The sequence below is a fragment of the Aspergillus flavus genome, chromosome 2, assembly GCF_009017415.1.
Source record: "Aspergillus flavus chromosome 2, complete sequence".
In the NCBI taxonomy this organism is placed as follows: domain Eukaryota; kingdom Fungi; phylum Ascomycota; class Eurotiomycetes; order Eurotiales; family Aspergillaceae; genus Aspergillus; species Aspergillus flavus.
This window is the reverse complement of record NC_092409.1, coordinates 1,321,939-1,337,429: the sequence shown is the minus strand read 5'-3', so window position 1 is coordinate 1,337,429 and position 15,491 is coordinate 1,321,939. Positions and strand designations below refer to the sequence as shown.

Here is a 15,491-nt window from a genome sequence, read left to right as displayed (position 1 = left end):
TCTCCAACCCTAGCCTTTAGAAAACCAACTACTCTAACAGATCCCCCAACTTCCCTAAAGAGTCAATCCTCAGCGCAGCAAAGTCATCAAACGAACAACCCCCCATCTCATCAAACAACACAGCCAAAATCCCAGCCTCCCGCGCCGGTACAACATCCCGTTTCTCATTATCCCCCACATAAACCATATCCGACGCAACAATCCCATACTTATCCAACACAGCAGAAAACAGCCCCTCAACCTTCGACTTCCCAATCTCATTCGTCGTAACAAGCACATCAACATAAGGCCTCAACCCAAGTTCCTCCACAGTCCACAACTGCGCATCCTGCGGCCCCTCCGTCACCACAATAACCTTCTTCCCTCGCCTCTTAATACATTGAAGTAAGTCAAGAGCCCCCGGTTTCAGCGTCAGCGCTTCCCTTAGACTACGTTTATAAACATCCAAAAGACGATCCAGTCTCTCCGTCGTGACCTCTAATCCATGGGCCCGGAGAAGAAGCGAGAACCGTTCTCTACGATACTCGGTTGATGTCCTTCCATCGGCGAATGCACCTGCTGTTGTTGAGACGAGGATGTCCCGGTAGGATGTTTTGAGATCGTCGATGTTGATATTCGGGTTTTCTTCATGGAGGGTTGTGAATACGGCTGAGGATGCTTGGGCTGATGCCTTGCGGAATGAATGTAGTGTGTCATCGAGGTCGAAGCCGAACCATGTTTTTGTGGATAGGGATTCTTTAATAGTGTGTGAATCTTGGTTGTGGTTGTTTTGGGACATGTCTTTTGGTGATGATGATGCTGACTTTTTTAGGGCTTTGTTGGGTCACTGCCACTTGGGTTGTTGGTTGTTTTTGCTACTGACTCATTGGTTGTGGGATTGTGTATAATTACCGCTGGTCAAGCTGTTACTGTAGTATATCTTATCTCGATTTCTACAGAATGAGTCAGTGGTAAGACGATGCAATGGGGCCGTTTGATGGCGTGATGATCCGCACGTGGTGTCGGTTTGCATCTGCTTTGGGAGATATATAGTAGTACAGTACGGGTAGAACTTCTTTAGTAGAACACGATGAGTATCTTGAATTCAAGAGAATCATGGTATATGTCTCCCCCTCCGTTTCTTTTACTTTCAACAAGCAGTACGCGTATATGTTTGATGTATTACAGCTTAATTGGTGTTGCTACAGCCAACAGTAGTTAAAGTGTTGACCATATTTGGAGGGGCTGATCAGTAGAATCTCTGGCTACGCTAGGAGTCCTAGCCTGTAACACCACCGAAATTGAATCTTGCAAAGTCAAAACTATATGTAAAGATTGAGATAATGGCTAAAGTTTCACAAAAGTATTTTGAAAAAAAAAAAAAATGAGCCGTATTTTGTAGAGATATTAGTGCTAAGGCCATTTTCTTCGCCATGAAGATTGCACGGAGTATACCGCTTCCCTTCCCAGAAAGTGCCAGATGTTTGTGCTGTTTGCACAAAAGACCGCCACCCGCAGCTGTCACACGTGACGATGTGGCTGGAGATTCTTGGCACCTTTCATCATCACCAAAGTTCCTTGTCATGAAATGAAAAAAACAACGAACTCATTGTTATACCCTCGTTATCTTCCACTTTTCGAACAACACCTCACTGTTTAGTCTTTGTCCGACTGTTTGTTAGGCAAGACAAAGGAGGTCTTTATAAACAGGTTTTCAACGCGGTTGCGCGACTGCGAGTGATTGGGCAGCTTTCTTCACCTCTCTTCGTTATCTTTCCCCTCGGGCCGGACTTCGACTGCCTGAAATCTACGCCATGACTACGGTAGTTGCTGTTGGTACTCCCCTTGCGGAGGCCTTGAGTAATGTCATCCAGCCGAAGCTGGTAGAGATGGGATGGAGCTCCGACGGCGGCGATGATTCAGCGTTGACCGAATATGTGATTCTCATGCTTGTCAACGGCAAGACACAAGAACAGATTGCTGGCGAACTCTCCAACGATCTCCTCGGACTCGGTGAAGGCGATACACAGGCTCTGGACTTTTCACGATGGCTCTTTGAACAGGTCGAATTCCTCAACCAACAGATCAACGGCGGGGGTATTCAACCATCAATTGAAACCGACCCTGCGCAGGCCATTCCATCCTTTAACGATCAAGAGGCTGCCAACAACCAAGCGATGATGACTGGAGATGGCGCTATGGATGCCGATATGAGTATGGGCGATACCGGAGCTGCGAACGATACGATGTGGGTTTCTCCCTTCGATTCTGTGGTTGTGACTAGGGCTGACATAAAAAAACAATAGACCTACAGGACCGAAAGCAATGCGCAACAACAGACCAGCCGGCAGGGGTAGGATGCTCAACCAGATAAATCGGCAATTAGACCGTGGCGATTCTGCGTTACACCGCGTCCGCGGCCAGGGCGGTAGTGGACGTATCAACTCTCATGGCCGGGACCATACAAAGGGTCGCTTCCATCAGCATGGAGGAGGAAGGATGTCGGGCGGACGTCAGATGGGTGGAATGGGTATGGGACCCAATCAAATGCCGGGTGGCCCCGCAAACATGATGAACATGACACCGCAAGATCAGATGCATCTCATGTCTCTACTCGAAGAGCAGGCAAGGATGATGTCTCAGTTTATGCCTGGCTTTGTATCTCCAGCAATCAACCCAGCTTTCCAACAAAACGGACCGCAACAGGGCCGTTCATTGTTTGACCGCGTGGAACGCCAGCAGGGACGCCGGCCCTTTAACAAGAGAGACGACAGAAATGCCGATACCGATATGGACACAAAGCCTGACCAGGGTGGTGAGCAGGATGAAAGCAATACGGACTCGATATGTCGCTTCAATCTCCGGTGTACCCGGAGAGATTGCCCATTTGCGCATCAGTCGCCAGCTGCCCCCGAGGGCACTCCCGTCGATGTGTCTGACGCATGTTCTTATGGAGCCGCTTGCAAGAACAGGAAGTGCACCGGTCGCCATCCGTCGCCCGCCGTTAAGTCAGCGCACCAAGCCGAAGAGCTGTGCAAGTTCTTCCCTCATTGTGCCAACCCCCACTGCCACTTCAAACATCCCTCGATGCCTCTTTGCAGGAATGGCGCAGATTGCTCGACCGAAGGGTGCAAGTTCACGCATGTTCAGACACCTTGCAAGTTCAATCCTTGTCTCAACCCCTCGTGCCCCTACAAGCACGCCGAGGGCCAGAAAGGAGCATTCGCGGACAAGGTGTGGACTGCTGATGGGCAAGAGAAGCAGCATGTGAGCGAGAGGAAATTCGTGTCCGAGGAGGACGGTGCAGAGGAACTGATCAAACCCGGTGGCGCCGAAGAGGCTTCCCAAAACAACCAAGAGATTGCGACATAACCAGAAGAGCGATCTCTATGATTTCTTTTGATGATCTCACAGTTAAAATTCCCCATGTGGTTTAATATCATATCATGTATTATTTTCCGTGCGGACGATGGGTGACTGGTGGCAAGGGCGTTTGCTTGAATTTATCTATAGGACTGGCAGAAAGAATATCAAACTGGCTTTGTAAATAGATCTGGATATCAATCATATCATGAAATTTCCGACGCCATTGCATGGCGTTGTCTTCTTCTTCTTTTTTTTTTTTCAAACCGTTGTTAACCATCATACCATTAATACTGAACAGTACTGGGAAATTTATGTCATTTCCAGGCAATTTCACCGCCGGCCGTCGGCAGCCTGGAGCAGCTCACCTGATGGAGTAAACCAGCAACTTTCCCACCTTTTATTTTTCCAACCATGCTCTTCTTTTGTCCTCACTCGCAGTTTCATCCTCTCTAATTGCGGAGATGAGACTACCATGTGTCCCTAGCCGTGCACTAAGGGGGGTGCGCACGCCATTGGCGTTCGCCCGCATCGGCCAGAGATACTCCTCAACGTACGATGCCGCCGTCATTGGCGGTGGCATCACCGGTCTCACAGCAGCGTATCGGCTATCGCAGGACCCCAATTGCTCCAAGATCACACTATACGAGAAGGCTCCTCGTGTAGGGGGCTGGCTACTGTCAGAAAAGATTCCGGTCGAAGGTGGAAACGTCGTTTTTGAGTATGGCCCGCGGACCTTGCGGACCGCAGTCCCCTCGTGCCTACCCCTTCTCGATCTGGTAGAGTAGTCCATATATTGCCCTATCCTACGAATGGTGTCAAGAGCTAACACGTTCTACACCCTACAACAGCTCGTCGAGTTAGGTCTACATGATGACGTTCTCTTAACCAGCAGCTCATCGCCTGCTGCGCGCAATCGTTATATCTACTATCCCGACCATCTCGTCCGTATGCCCGCACCCGACCCCAATGCCGGACCGATAGAAAATATTACAAATCCGCTATTTGCTATGTTACGTGAGCCGGTCTTCGAGGGCCTAATTGCGAGTGCTCTCTTGGAGCCAGTCCGCGCTCCTCCGGACCACAAAACATTTAACTCCGACGAATCCGTTGCGGACTTCGTGTCGCGCCGATTGTGCCCGGAGGTAGCAGACAACCTCGTTTCAGCTTTGTTCCATGGTATCTATGCGGGCGACATAAGTCGGTTAAGCGCGCAGACACTGCTGGGTACCTTCCGGGACCTTGAAAATGATGACCGCCGAGTTATCGGAGGCTACATTAATTCTCTGATGTCGGATGTCAAGCTTATGGCCATGGATGACCTGTTGGCCTTGGAATCTGTCGCACATGAGAAACCTGGGATGTACTGGAAAAGCTTACGGACGCTCGTCAACAAGACTAGCGTTTTGACGTTGAAAGACGGTCTGAGCCAGCTCTCGGACGCCCTGGTCGACGCTTTGAAGAAATCCAAGAAGGTTGACGTGTTGGCAAATACGGACGTTAAGTCCATTACTCAGAACCCGATGACTGACGATCTTATTGTAAGCCACCGGAAGATGCTACTATTCCTTGTTATTGGATGGTCTACTAACACGTATATTCTGTAGGTTGGATCTGGACAGGACAGGTCTCGAATCCACAACCGCGTGATTGCTACAATTCCAGCTCCCGAACTGGCAAACAAGCTCGCGACTACGACAGTCAAAGACCAGAAAGTACCTCAAAGTACTATTCGGAACCTTCAAGAGCACAATTATGCTGTAACAGTCATGGTTGTCAACTTGTATTTCCCTAACCCAGACCTCCTCCCGGTCAGCGGCTTTGGATATCTCATACCGCGATCGATCCCTTATGAGCAGAATCCCGAGAGGGCATTAGGGGTTATATTTGGATCTGATTCTAGCGTGGGTCAAGATACTGCACCCGGCACTAAGCTTACAGTGATGATGGGTGGCCATTGGTGGGATGGGTGGAAAGAGTCCGATTATCCCGACCATGACACAGCTGTTGCAATGTCTCGTGCGTTGCTTCACCGGCATCTGGGCATTACGGATGCGCCCACTCTAACGAGCAGCCGGCTGCAGCGGAATGCCATTCCTCAATACACTGTGGGACACTTGTCTCGCATGCGCGAACTGTCTCGGTCCACACGGCACGAGCTTAACAATAGACTTACTCTGGCAGGAAGTTGGTATAATGGTGTTGGTGTGACGGACTGTATCCGACAGGGGTATTTAGCGGCGTCGTTCGGCGTCGGTGCTCGAAAGCTGGGCCCCGGTGACGGCGATCGCCCCTGGAGGAGGTTCGACTATGAAAAATGGGAGTTGGAGGGCGGCATCGTCACATCTCCTGTACGATGGGCTGAGGTGTACAGGACCGAGCGCAAACATTTTTGAGCTAGAGTTTCTTCTACTGAACTCTATGACCCTGTGTAATATAGACTCGTGCTAATCTCGACAACATATGAGAAAATTCGAAGTATTGGAGACTTGTCTTCTGAGATATAATGCGTAACGAGCTGCTCAAACGGGTCCATAGTGACTGATAGATACATCCAAGTCAAAGTAAAGAACAGACACGTGCCACATAGAATATGAGACGGATAGCCAGAGTCTTTTATTACTCTAATTCATAGGTCAGTGCCTCTGTATGAGTGACAAGGCGTTCACTGGGATTTTCCATATCAGAGTTCCTCGAGTAGTTGATAGGCGGTAGTACGCTGGTAGCTGCATATATGCAGTTCAGATTGAAATTCCACCCGCGATGTGGCCAAGGACCGTCTCACCAGATAAGAGCGGTTGTGTAGTACCACAGAGGCGCAAGTCAACTCGAAAAAAGTTTCGCGGGAAAAGTCCTTTCCGACTATCAACATCGATACTAATAGGTAGGCTGTCCATTATCGAACGGCCGCCGGAAGAACCGCGGTATTAACATAACATACGTGATCGATCATATGTCATATCGGATTCAGACTTTCTCTTCCTTCTCCGCAGAGTCGTCCTTCTTGTCACCGTTCGAATCAAATCCGAGTGCGTCAAGCTGGCGGATCAGTTCCTGGATCTTGATTACCTTCTCCAGTTGCTCGGGAAGCAGGGCTTCTCCTTGGTTCTTCTTGTCCCGTAGGTCGCGTGCTTGGCGGAGTTTCTTCTTCAGATTGCGCGCCTTCTTTTCGTTCTCGGCTTCTAGATCGACTGTTTCTTCAGATCCTCCAGTTGCCTTATCTGGTCCATTAGATTGCTTCTTATCGGCGCCGGAAGCCGGGGCACGCCAGTTGTCGATTTCGGTCACATTTTTGCCCTCGGTAGTAGCGGTTCCTTCCTGAGCTGCCTTTGCTTTCTTCTTCGCTTCCCTTCGCTTGGCATTCTTGTTACTAGCCGCCGTGCCTGTTTTAGCCGGGCTTTCATTCTCGTTTTTTAAACTTTCTGCACCAGGCACTCCGGTGTTACCACGGTTCTTCCAGGCTTGTGCAGCACGATTCTTATACAGCTCCACATCCTCGGGGGGGCGATAGCCGGGTCGAACACGAATTTCGCGGCGTTTAGAGCCATCGGCACGAACCGATGAGGGGATATAGCGTTCTCCGGTCGCTGCGTCCGTAGTAATTCCCGAGTTCGTGGAAGCCATAGCTGTGGGGGATAAATGTGGGATTCGGTAGGCTTTACTTGTGTTACCTCCGGTCGAGTGGAAGGAAAGTAGTTTAAGGAATATCCTGTAATTATTGGAGCTTCCGGGGGGATCTAACCGTGACGAGGTATGAGGCAAGAGGAATTGGGCCACAATAATTTTGTAGGGCCGAGTGCGTGAGTTGAGGTGGTTTCCTGAGGCGGCCACTCGGAGGCTCTGCGCACACTTCGTTCCGGCCGTCCAATCAGCGTCCCGGTGATTCCCGCTGCTTTTCGCGCCGGCCAACTTCGAAACTTCAACCTCGCATTCCTCCATTGTGACATAGTCCCCGTCTCCTTGCTGCCTCCCTCTCTTTTTCCGCCCTCATTCCCTAATTCAAACTCGTCACAATGGCCGGCGCTGTAAGTGATTCTTGCTTGGAATTGACTAATGATGTTCAATGGCTAACAACAGTGGTTACCGCTCCAGATTGCTTCCGCTATCTACCAGCATGTCTCCCCTCCCCGGATCACCCAACGACGGTCTCGTTGAATATATCTTCGGTCTCGCTAACCTGTGATCTTTCAACGGTATTTAGGGGCCTGATCCGCAGGAACGCCGTTTACCTCACGGCCATCTTCACCAGTGCCTTCGCTTTCGAGATGTGCGTGTCGACCTGATATTGGTCTGTTATAACAGACTGCTGACCAGCTTTCCACAAACAGTGCCTATGACTCGGCCTCCAACCGCATCTGGGATGCCATGAACCGCGGCGTATGTTTCTAACTTCCGACCCTGACGAATCGGGATCATCAAGGACTATAACACTGACGGATTCTACAGCGTCAATGGAAGGACATCAAGCACCAGTACATGGTCAAGGATGAGGAGGATGACGAGTAAAGAAAAAGCAGTAATTGATGGAGCCATTCTGGGGAAGGTTGTCGGTCCCATGTTATAATACAGCCGAGCACTGGAGAGACATTGGTATATGCTGCGTGTGCCTTGTATGAAATAGATTTTTTAACACTGTATTCACCTCCGAATTCACTTGCTTCATTTTCCCTAACCAATCACTGTGCTCCTGCATTCACCTGTGGTCTATAAATTATGCTTCCGGTGGTGGGGAGAACATGAGCTGCAAGATGGTAGTGGCGCCAAGAGAGCCGTTGTTCGATGTCATACTTAGAGGATAAATCCAACCAGCACAACCACCGTCGGGACTCGGACCTTTACAATCGCTCTTTACGGCGAAATGCTCTTGCTTTGTTAACTCAATACCTTTTTGTTTGACAGTGAGTTCCCTTCGCTATCTATGAAAGAGGCGAAGAGTTTTGTATGAATGCTATTAATGACCTGAAAGACTTTATGGGTGGGTTTGCCCGTTGGGTGTGTTTTCGCATTTAATCCCACCAAATCTTCCCCCCCCCAACAGTGACATCGATCCCTTTAGAATGTCGGATCACTAAGCGTTCACTGATAGGTTTTTCTTCTCGTCTTTTTCCTTTTTGACTAGCCTCACCCTAATCTAATCAAACCCCGCTTTGCACATACCACCAAATTTCCCATTCGAGGAGCCTTTTAACGCACTCGAGAGATTTTGTTCATTCCTTATCGCGGTGGAACAGACCGGACTACAGTTCCGTCCCGCCACACGGAGCTGTTAGCTCGCCGAACACCCTCCTCACTCTATACCCGTGCAAATTGGATGCGTCTCGTCTTCTCAGACTAGAGACGATAAATGATGCTTACAGAATGTGAGAGGATCCTTGGTGAAGGCCTTCAACGGCTTCCTTCCAATCATAACTACCGCTACGGTCCCCAAGCAGAGAAAGATCTGCTCGAGCTCCTCTTCCGTTCGCTTACCGGTCATAACGAAGAACGCCTTCGACAGCTATTCCCCGAGGGGCTGCCAACCGGGCCGTGGAAGCTAGCTGAAGCTCAGGGCGCCAAGGAAGGTGCAGAATATACCGAAGCTGCGCGGGGCAAGCGTTGTGGTCATATCTTCCGAGCCGGGGAGGCGACGTATCGATGCATCACTTGCGCTGCGGATGATACCTGCGTGCTTTGCAGCCGCTGTTTCGACTCATCCGACCACACCGGCCATCAGTACCAGATTTCTCTTTCCTCGGGGAATTGCGGATGCTGCGACTGCGGTGATGAGGAGGCCTGGCGACTGCCCTTGTTCTGTGCGATCCATACAGATAGCGGCGATAAAAAGGGCAAGGAGCGGGAGCAGGCTCCGCTCCCGCGGGAGTGGGTGGATAATATTCGGCTGACTGTCGCTCGAGCGCTCGACTATTTCTGTGATGTGCTCTCTTGCTCGCCAGAGCAGCTGAGATTGCCGAAGACGGAAGAGGGTATCAGGCAGGACGAAGAGGCATCACGGCTACGTCCAGGGTGGTATGGTGAGGGTGACTTGGCTGAGGAAGAGCCGGAGTTTGCGCTCGCGTTGTGGAACGATGAGAAGCATACCATTCGCGATGTTGCTCATCAAGTGAGCCGGGCTTGTCGAGAGCGGGATTCCTTTGGAAACGATAGGGCGCAAGAGACCAATGATTATGGACGGAGTGTGGTCAAGTACTCGAAGGATTTGCAAAGGTTGTTGGCCGTGTCAAAGATTATCGAACAGATCAAGGTCACCGTTACGATTCGGTCCGCCCGGGATACGTTCCGCGAGCAAATGTGCGGGACCATCGTCGAGTGGCTGGCAGACATTTCGGGATGCAGCGTTCTTGAGGACAACGAGATTTTACGCCATACCGTCTGTGAGGAACTGTTGAGCCCATGGCGTCGCGGCAGCGGAGCCTTCAATGCAGATATTGGTATGAAAGGTATCGATGACCAGGAGAAGTCGGACAATGCACCGTATCGTACCGTAATGCTCACGGTATCTCCTCAGGGTCAAGTAGTATTGGCCGCGGATGATGATGACGAGGATGAGGATATCGAAAATGGCGATGAGCAGGGCGCCAACGAAGACGGTGAGGACGATGAAGATTTTGTTGAGGGTCATGATGATGATGCCGACGATGAAGACGAAGACATAGAGATGGATTTGAATAGGTTGCGCCAGGAAGTGGAAGATGAAGACGAGGATATGGTGATGGAAAATGCGGATGATGCACTGGACACTATCCAAGCTCTCTTAGGGTTCGCTCGTCAGCGACAGAACCCCGAACAGCAGCAACAGGAGGAGGAAGAGGAGGAGCAACCACATGCAGAAGCAATTGAAACCGAGGCGCAGACTGCCCCTAATGATTCGGTCTCCAGTGAGACACACGATGATGTCTCGGCGTCTTACGTTCCCATCCCCAAGACACCCTCTGGTGTAGTCAAGCCTTCCCCGGCAAAGACCCCAAGTTACTGGCAAGTCAGATCGTCCGTACCTAAGAGAGGGGACAATGTCCCCCCATATGAGGATTTATGGCAGCGCACGCGTCTCGACTGGATGATTCTTTTCGACCTCAGACTTTGGAAGAAGACACGTACCGATCTTCGCGATCTCTACATTGGCACTGTCGTGAATGTCCCTCAGTTCAAGCGGATCATGGGCTTGCGCCTGTCTGCTCTTTACACTGCACTTGCGCAACTTTACCTGATTGCCGATAGAGAGCCAGATCATTCCATTGTCAACCTCTCCTTGCAGCTTCTTACCACGCCTTCAATCACGGAGGAGATAGTCCTTCGAGGGAACTTCTTGACTAAGGTCATGTCTATCTTGTATACTTTCTTAACTACGAGGCAAGTTGGTGAGCCATACGAGGTAAACCCCAATGCAACGCTGGCGTTCGACGCTGGCTCCGTGACAAATAGGCGCCTTTACCACTTCTTCTTGGATCTACGGTATCTTCTGCAGTCTGAGTATGTACAGAACCGCGTGCGGACCGAAGAACAATATCTCTGTCAGTTCTTGGATTTGGTCAAGCTCTCGCAGGGTATCTGCCCCAACGTCCGTGCCGTAGGGGAGCACGTCGAGTATGAGACGGACGCTTGGATTAGCGCATCTATTCTCATGCGGGAGATAAATAGGCTGTGCCGTCAATTCTGCGAAGCATTCCGTAATCCCGACGTCGACGGCGGTGAGAACTTGCTGCGAGCACTTAAAGTGGCTACTGTTTCCGCCGTTGCCCACTCCACTGGAATCGAGCGCAAGCGTTTTGACCAGGCGGAGATCAAGGAGTACGTTAAGTTCAAATCCTTGCCGTTCTTTGACTTCGAGGGCGACGATCAACCGGGTCAGGTTTCACGCCACCGTGTCGTAGACTTCGTCGTTGAACGAGGCTCTATCAGTTTTCATCATGCGTTGCACTACACTCTTTCCTGGCTACTTGAATGTGGTCGTAACATGAGCAGCTCTTTGATGCGCGATACCCTACTTGAGGCAGCACAGATTGCGAACGACAATTTTATTCATGATAGCAGCCTTGCCCCAGAGGATTTGCTTCTGTCAATGTTCGACTACCCTCTCAGGGTTTGTGCCTGGCTGGCCCAGATGAAGGCAGGCATGTGGGTCCGCAACGGGCTAAGTCTCCGGCATCAGATGTCACAATACCGAGGTGTATCGTCTCGCGATTTCGCATACTACCGTGATATCTTCCTGCTTCAGACGGCTCTGGTAACATGTAACCCAAGCCGTGTCCTCGCGTCTATTGCGGATAGATTTGGAATGGTTGACTGGATGACGAGGAACTATATGCCACGTGCTGGCTACGAAGATAACCAGATCATCGATGTCGCCGAGGAGTTCGTGCATTTGCTTGTCATCTTGTTGACGGATCGGAACTCTCTCACGGCTATAGATGATGGCGATGCCGCGATGAGCGAAAATATTCGTCGTGACATTGCACACGTTTTGTGCTTCAAGCCTCTATCATTCTCGGACCTATCGACCCGCCTCAGTGACAAGCTGCTAGACTCGGACATGTTCCAGGACGTGCTGGAAGAGGTAGCAGGGTTCCGCCCCCCTGAAGGGCTGAATGATACCGGCACCTTCGAACTCAAATCCCAATACATTGATCTCATCGACCCGTACAGCGCCCACTACACCAAAAACCAGCGAGACGAAGCGGAGAATATATATAAGGAATGGATGGCCAAGAAAACTGGCAAAAAGCCATCCGATGTGGTGTTTGAACCTAAACTCCGGCGTATCACTTCTGGGGCATTTATCGGACTTCCACGCTTCACAAGGACCTTGCTATTTGCCCAGATTGTTCACCAGTGTCTCGACTATGTTGTCTCCTCGAAGGAGTGCACACCAAACATTCCACCTACCCGTGTCGAGACTTTCTTGCAGGTTGTTTTGCACTTGATTCTTGCTGCTGCTCTGGAAGACAGCACTGAGGAAGATGAGATGACAGAGGAGCCGATGGAGTCATTCGTGTCTCACGCACTAACGAAAGATCGAACCACCCAGGCAGGCTACCTGACCATTGTTGGCCTCCTGGAGAAGATTTCCATCATGAGTGAATTCTCTGCTTGTGGCCCTAAAATCCGCCATATTCTTAAGAAGCTTTGGCAAAAACGTCCCCGTACATATGCTTCTGCAACAGCTGCGCTCAGATTCCCATTCGACAGAGTCGACACAAATTCTCCCGCTATTGACACCGATAATGAGAAAGAGATCAAGAAGAAGCAAGCTCTCGAAAGACAGGCAAGAGTCATGGCTCAATTCCAGCAGCAACAGCAAAACTTCTTGAACAGCCAAGGCGCGATCGACTGGGGCGAAGAAGATTTCAGCGACATGGAGTCTGAGCCTGAAGCTGCCCCTGAGACCAAGCTCTGGAAGTATCCGAGCGGCACTTGTATTCTCTGCCAGGAGGAGACAAGTGACTCCAGGCTGTATGGAACTTTCGCTTTGGTTCAAGATAGTGGTATCATGAGACAGACAGATATACGAGACCCCGACTGGATCCGGGAGGTGTTGAAGACCCCCTTGAGTTTGGACAAGTCTGCTGAAAGTGTGCGGCCTTTTGGAGTCGCAGGCGAAAACCGCACTACAGTGAAGCGGCTTGATTCAACTGGCGGGGAGGTTATCAGTGAGAAAGTCGGGTTGAGTAAAGGCTTTAATGCGAAGAATACCCTGCGTGGGCCTGTCACAACGGGTTGCGGGCACATCATGCACTATTCCTGCTTTGAAGTCTATTATACGGCTACTCAACGACGCCAGAGCCAGCAAATAGCGCGAAACCACCCCGAGCGTCTGAACTTCAACGAGTTCGTTTGCCCTCTTTGTAAGGCTCTGGGTAATGCATTCCTACCGATTACTTGGAAGGGCAAGGAAGAATCTTATCCTGGTGTGCTAAACACAGCTGTGTCTTTCGATGATTTCATGACTGGGGAGGTCAAGTCTGCTCTGTCTCACCCACGCAACTATGCGCTGCTCATGGAACATAACAAAATTCAGCAGCAGTCTTATCAGGACCTTTTCCTTGACTACCTCAACAAGAGCTTAGTTCCCCCACTCGCCTCCAAAACAGAGCAATTAATGACTTCCCCACTCCCATCGACCGCCCATTATGTTCAGCAAGCGAGGTTGCCGGTGCCTGGTCTCTTCCCATCACAAGATGATCTTCCCGCTGCCAGTCCGCTCCAGCAGGTGTCCAGCCCAGGCGACAGCCCAATGTCCGAACTTCTGCAGATCTACAAGCGGCTCAAGCAGACGCTCCGGTTGAATCACATCTACTCAACGTTCAGCCATCACCCAGACACCATAAAGACAGATGACCTCGTCCACACTGATTCGCTCTTCCAGACTTTCGGCTTTAGCATCGCTGCGGCTGAAATTCAGCAGCGCGGGGTTGAATCGGAGCCAGGATCGACTGTACTGGAGAAGATTCCCCAATTAACCCTGACCCACCTCCGTGTTCTGGCTGAGTCGGCTTTGACATACGCCGCGGTTGGGTGCTTGCATGACAGCAACGGACCTCACACTCGTTCCACTGATGAGATCCAGGAGATGCACCGCCAGAAGATTTGTCAATTATTTGTGGGTCATCCTTGCTTGAATGGAACGGCGCTGTTGGATGATGTCCGCGAAATTGAGCCACTACTGGGCAAAGACATTTTCGTGTTCCTAGCCGAATGCTCTTTATCCCTGCTGCCGATTCTTAATATTGACATTCGCCATCTCATCCAAATGTGCTATGTCGCCGAGATTGTCAAGGTCGCTGTGACCTACATTCTTTGGCCCCTCGGACTGAAGGAAGAACTGGCACAAAATGGTGATGCCCATTATCTGTTGGATATAGAGCTTTCGGATGAACGATACAAGTCCGCCAGGCAATTCTTCAACTCTATCGTTACGGAGCTCAAGTCGAATTCCGTTGGACGGGCAGAAGGATCATCATTCCCTGCCGAGAGTGGCTATGTCAAGGACGGGGAGGATTCTGCAACGCCCGGCGTGGTCATTGCGTTGAGACGTCTTGTTTCAAGCTACGCATTGACGTTCCTGCGCAAGGCTGTCATCCTACTCCATGTGCAGCACGGGGTTGAATTCCCCAACACAGGGTTCCACGACTTGGGTGTGTCCGAGTTGGACCGTCTTACTAAGACCCTGCACCTTCCTTCGATCGATGAGATCTTTGCGTCTATCAGCACGGCGAGGAAGAGTGGCAGTCCTTTCGATGCTGTGATATCGGGTTGGATCTTCCACTGGAACGCCTCGCGCTCTGGCATCCGCATTGGCGATCACAAGTTATGGCCCAGTCTCTCGCATCCGGCCATCTTCGAACTCGTTGGGCTTCCCAAGTATTACGACAGTTTGATTGAAGAGGCCAACCGGCGACGCTGCCCGAATTCGAAAAAGGAGCTAAGCGACCCCAGTATCTGCCTCTTCTGTGGGGACATCTTCTGCTCGCAAGCTGTGTGCTGCATGGAGAATAAGATGGGTGGCTGCAATCAGCACGTTCAAAAGTATGTTGATCCTTGGTTCACTGCTATCACAAATGGTTACTAACGGTCTCTATCCAGATGCGGCAAGAATATCGGACTATTCATCAACATCCGCAAATGCACGGTGCTGTATCTCCACAACCACCATGGCTCCTGGCACTATGCGCCTTACCTGGACCGCCATGGGGAGGTGGATCCCGGCCTCCGCCGCAATCGCCAACTGATCCTCAACCAGAAACGATACGATCGGCTCCTCCGCGACGTATGGTTGTCGCACGGCATTCCCGCGACGATCAGCCGGAAGTTAGAAGCTGATATTAACAATGGAGGCTGGGAAACTATCTAGGGGTAATGGACTTTGCTGAACGGACTTACCATTTCATGTACCTGTTTTGACGTCTCATGTGCAGTGGAGACTGACTTTGCATTACTATTCCCCTGTCTTGATCAAAAGTCATTACCATTACGACGGCATTTTGCATTATTGTTTCTTAATGACCTCATTCTCAGATACATATTTCAGTTGACCGATTGTATGATTCGCTCTAATATAATTTTGCGCTTACCTGACAAGCGGAGTATCAATATACACATAGTAAACGTAAGGACAGTGGACACACCAAGCTACATGTGAAAAATACCCCCATACT

The 15,491-nt window shown here is 50.6% G+C and overlaps 6 protein-coding genes across 6 annotated transcripts; 4 read left to right on the top strand and 2 right to left on the bottom strand.

Annotated features, from left to right (window-relative positions):
• Window positions 1-28: 28 nt before the first annotated feature.
• F9C07_9860 (HAD-like domain-containing protein) lies at window positions 29-778 on the bottom strand (the record flags this gene model as incomplete). The annotated part of the gene is made up of 1 exon (XM_041284560.1): window positions 29-778. The coding sequence occupies one exon, from the start codon at window positions 776-778 to the stop codon at window positions 29-31; it is 750 nt and encodes a 249-aa protein (XP_041142295.1).
• Window positions 779-1,793: 1,015 nt separating this feature from the next.
• On the top strand, window positions 1,794-3,351 carry F9C07_9859 (putative nuclear polyadenylated RNA-binding protein Nab2; the record flags this gene model as incomplete). Its single annotated transcript, XM_041289327.1, has 2 exons — window positions 1,794-2,227; window positions 2,286-3,351. The coding sequence occupies 2 exons, from the start codon at window positions 1,794-1,796 to the stop codon at window positions 3,349-3,351; spliced, it is 1,500 nt and encodes a 499-aa protein (XP_041142294.1).
• A 455-nt stretch (window positions 3,352-3,806) lies between these two features.
• Window positions 3,807-5,834, top strand: F9C07_9858 (putative protoporphyrinogen oxidase; the record flags this gene model as incomplete). Its single annotated transcript, XM_041289326.2, has 3 exons — window positions 3,807-4,121; window positions 4,194-4,883; window positions 4,950-5,834. 3 exons carry the CDS (start codon window positions 3,807-3,809, stop codon window positions 5,736-5,738), a joined length of 1,794 nt encoding a protein of 597 aa, XP_041142293.1. The 3' UTR covers window positions 5,739-5,834.
• A 475-nt stretch (window positions 5,835-6,309) lies between these two features.
• Window positions 6,310-7,281, bottom strand: F9C07_9857 (putative RNA binding protein Pym; the record flags this gene model as incomplete). Its single annotated transcript, XM_041284558.1, has 1 exon — window positions 6,310-7,281. One exon carries the CDS (start codon window positions 7,279-7,281, stop codon window positions 6,310-6,312), a length of 972 nt encoding a protein of 323 aa, XP_041142292.1.
• Window positions 7,282-7,344: 63 nt separating this feature from the next.
• On the top strand, window positions 7,345-8,025 carry F9C07_2126478 (ubiquinol-cytochrome C reductase). Its single transcript, XM_041289325.2, has 3 exons — window positions 7,345-7,609; window positions 7,671-7,719; window positions 7,789-8,025. The coding sequence occupies exons 1-3, from the start codon at window positions 7,356-7,358 to the stop codon at window positions 7,846-7,848; spliced, it is 363 nt and encodes a 120-aa protein (XP_041142291.1). The 5' UTR covers window positions 7,345-7,355; the 3' UTR covers window positions 7,849-8,025.
• F9C07_2277036 (N-end rule pathway, recognition component UBR1) lies at window positions 8,026-15,440 on the top strand. Its single transcript, XM_041289324.2, has 3 exons — window positions 8,026-8,334; window positions 8,429-14,862; window positions 14,920-15,440. The coding sequence occupies exons 2-3, from the start codon at window positions 8,687-8,689 to the stop codon at window positions 15,185-15,187; spliced, it is 6,444 nt and encodes a 2,147-aa protein (XP_041142290.1). The 5' UTR covers window positions 8,026-8,334; window positions 8,429-8,686; the 3' UTR covers window positions 15,188-15,440.
• Window positions 15,441-15,491: the final 51 nt, after the last annotated feature.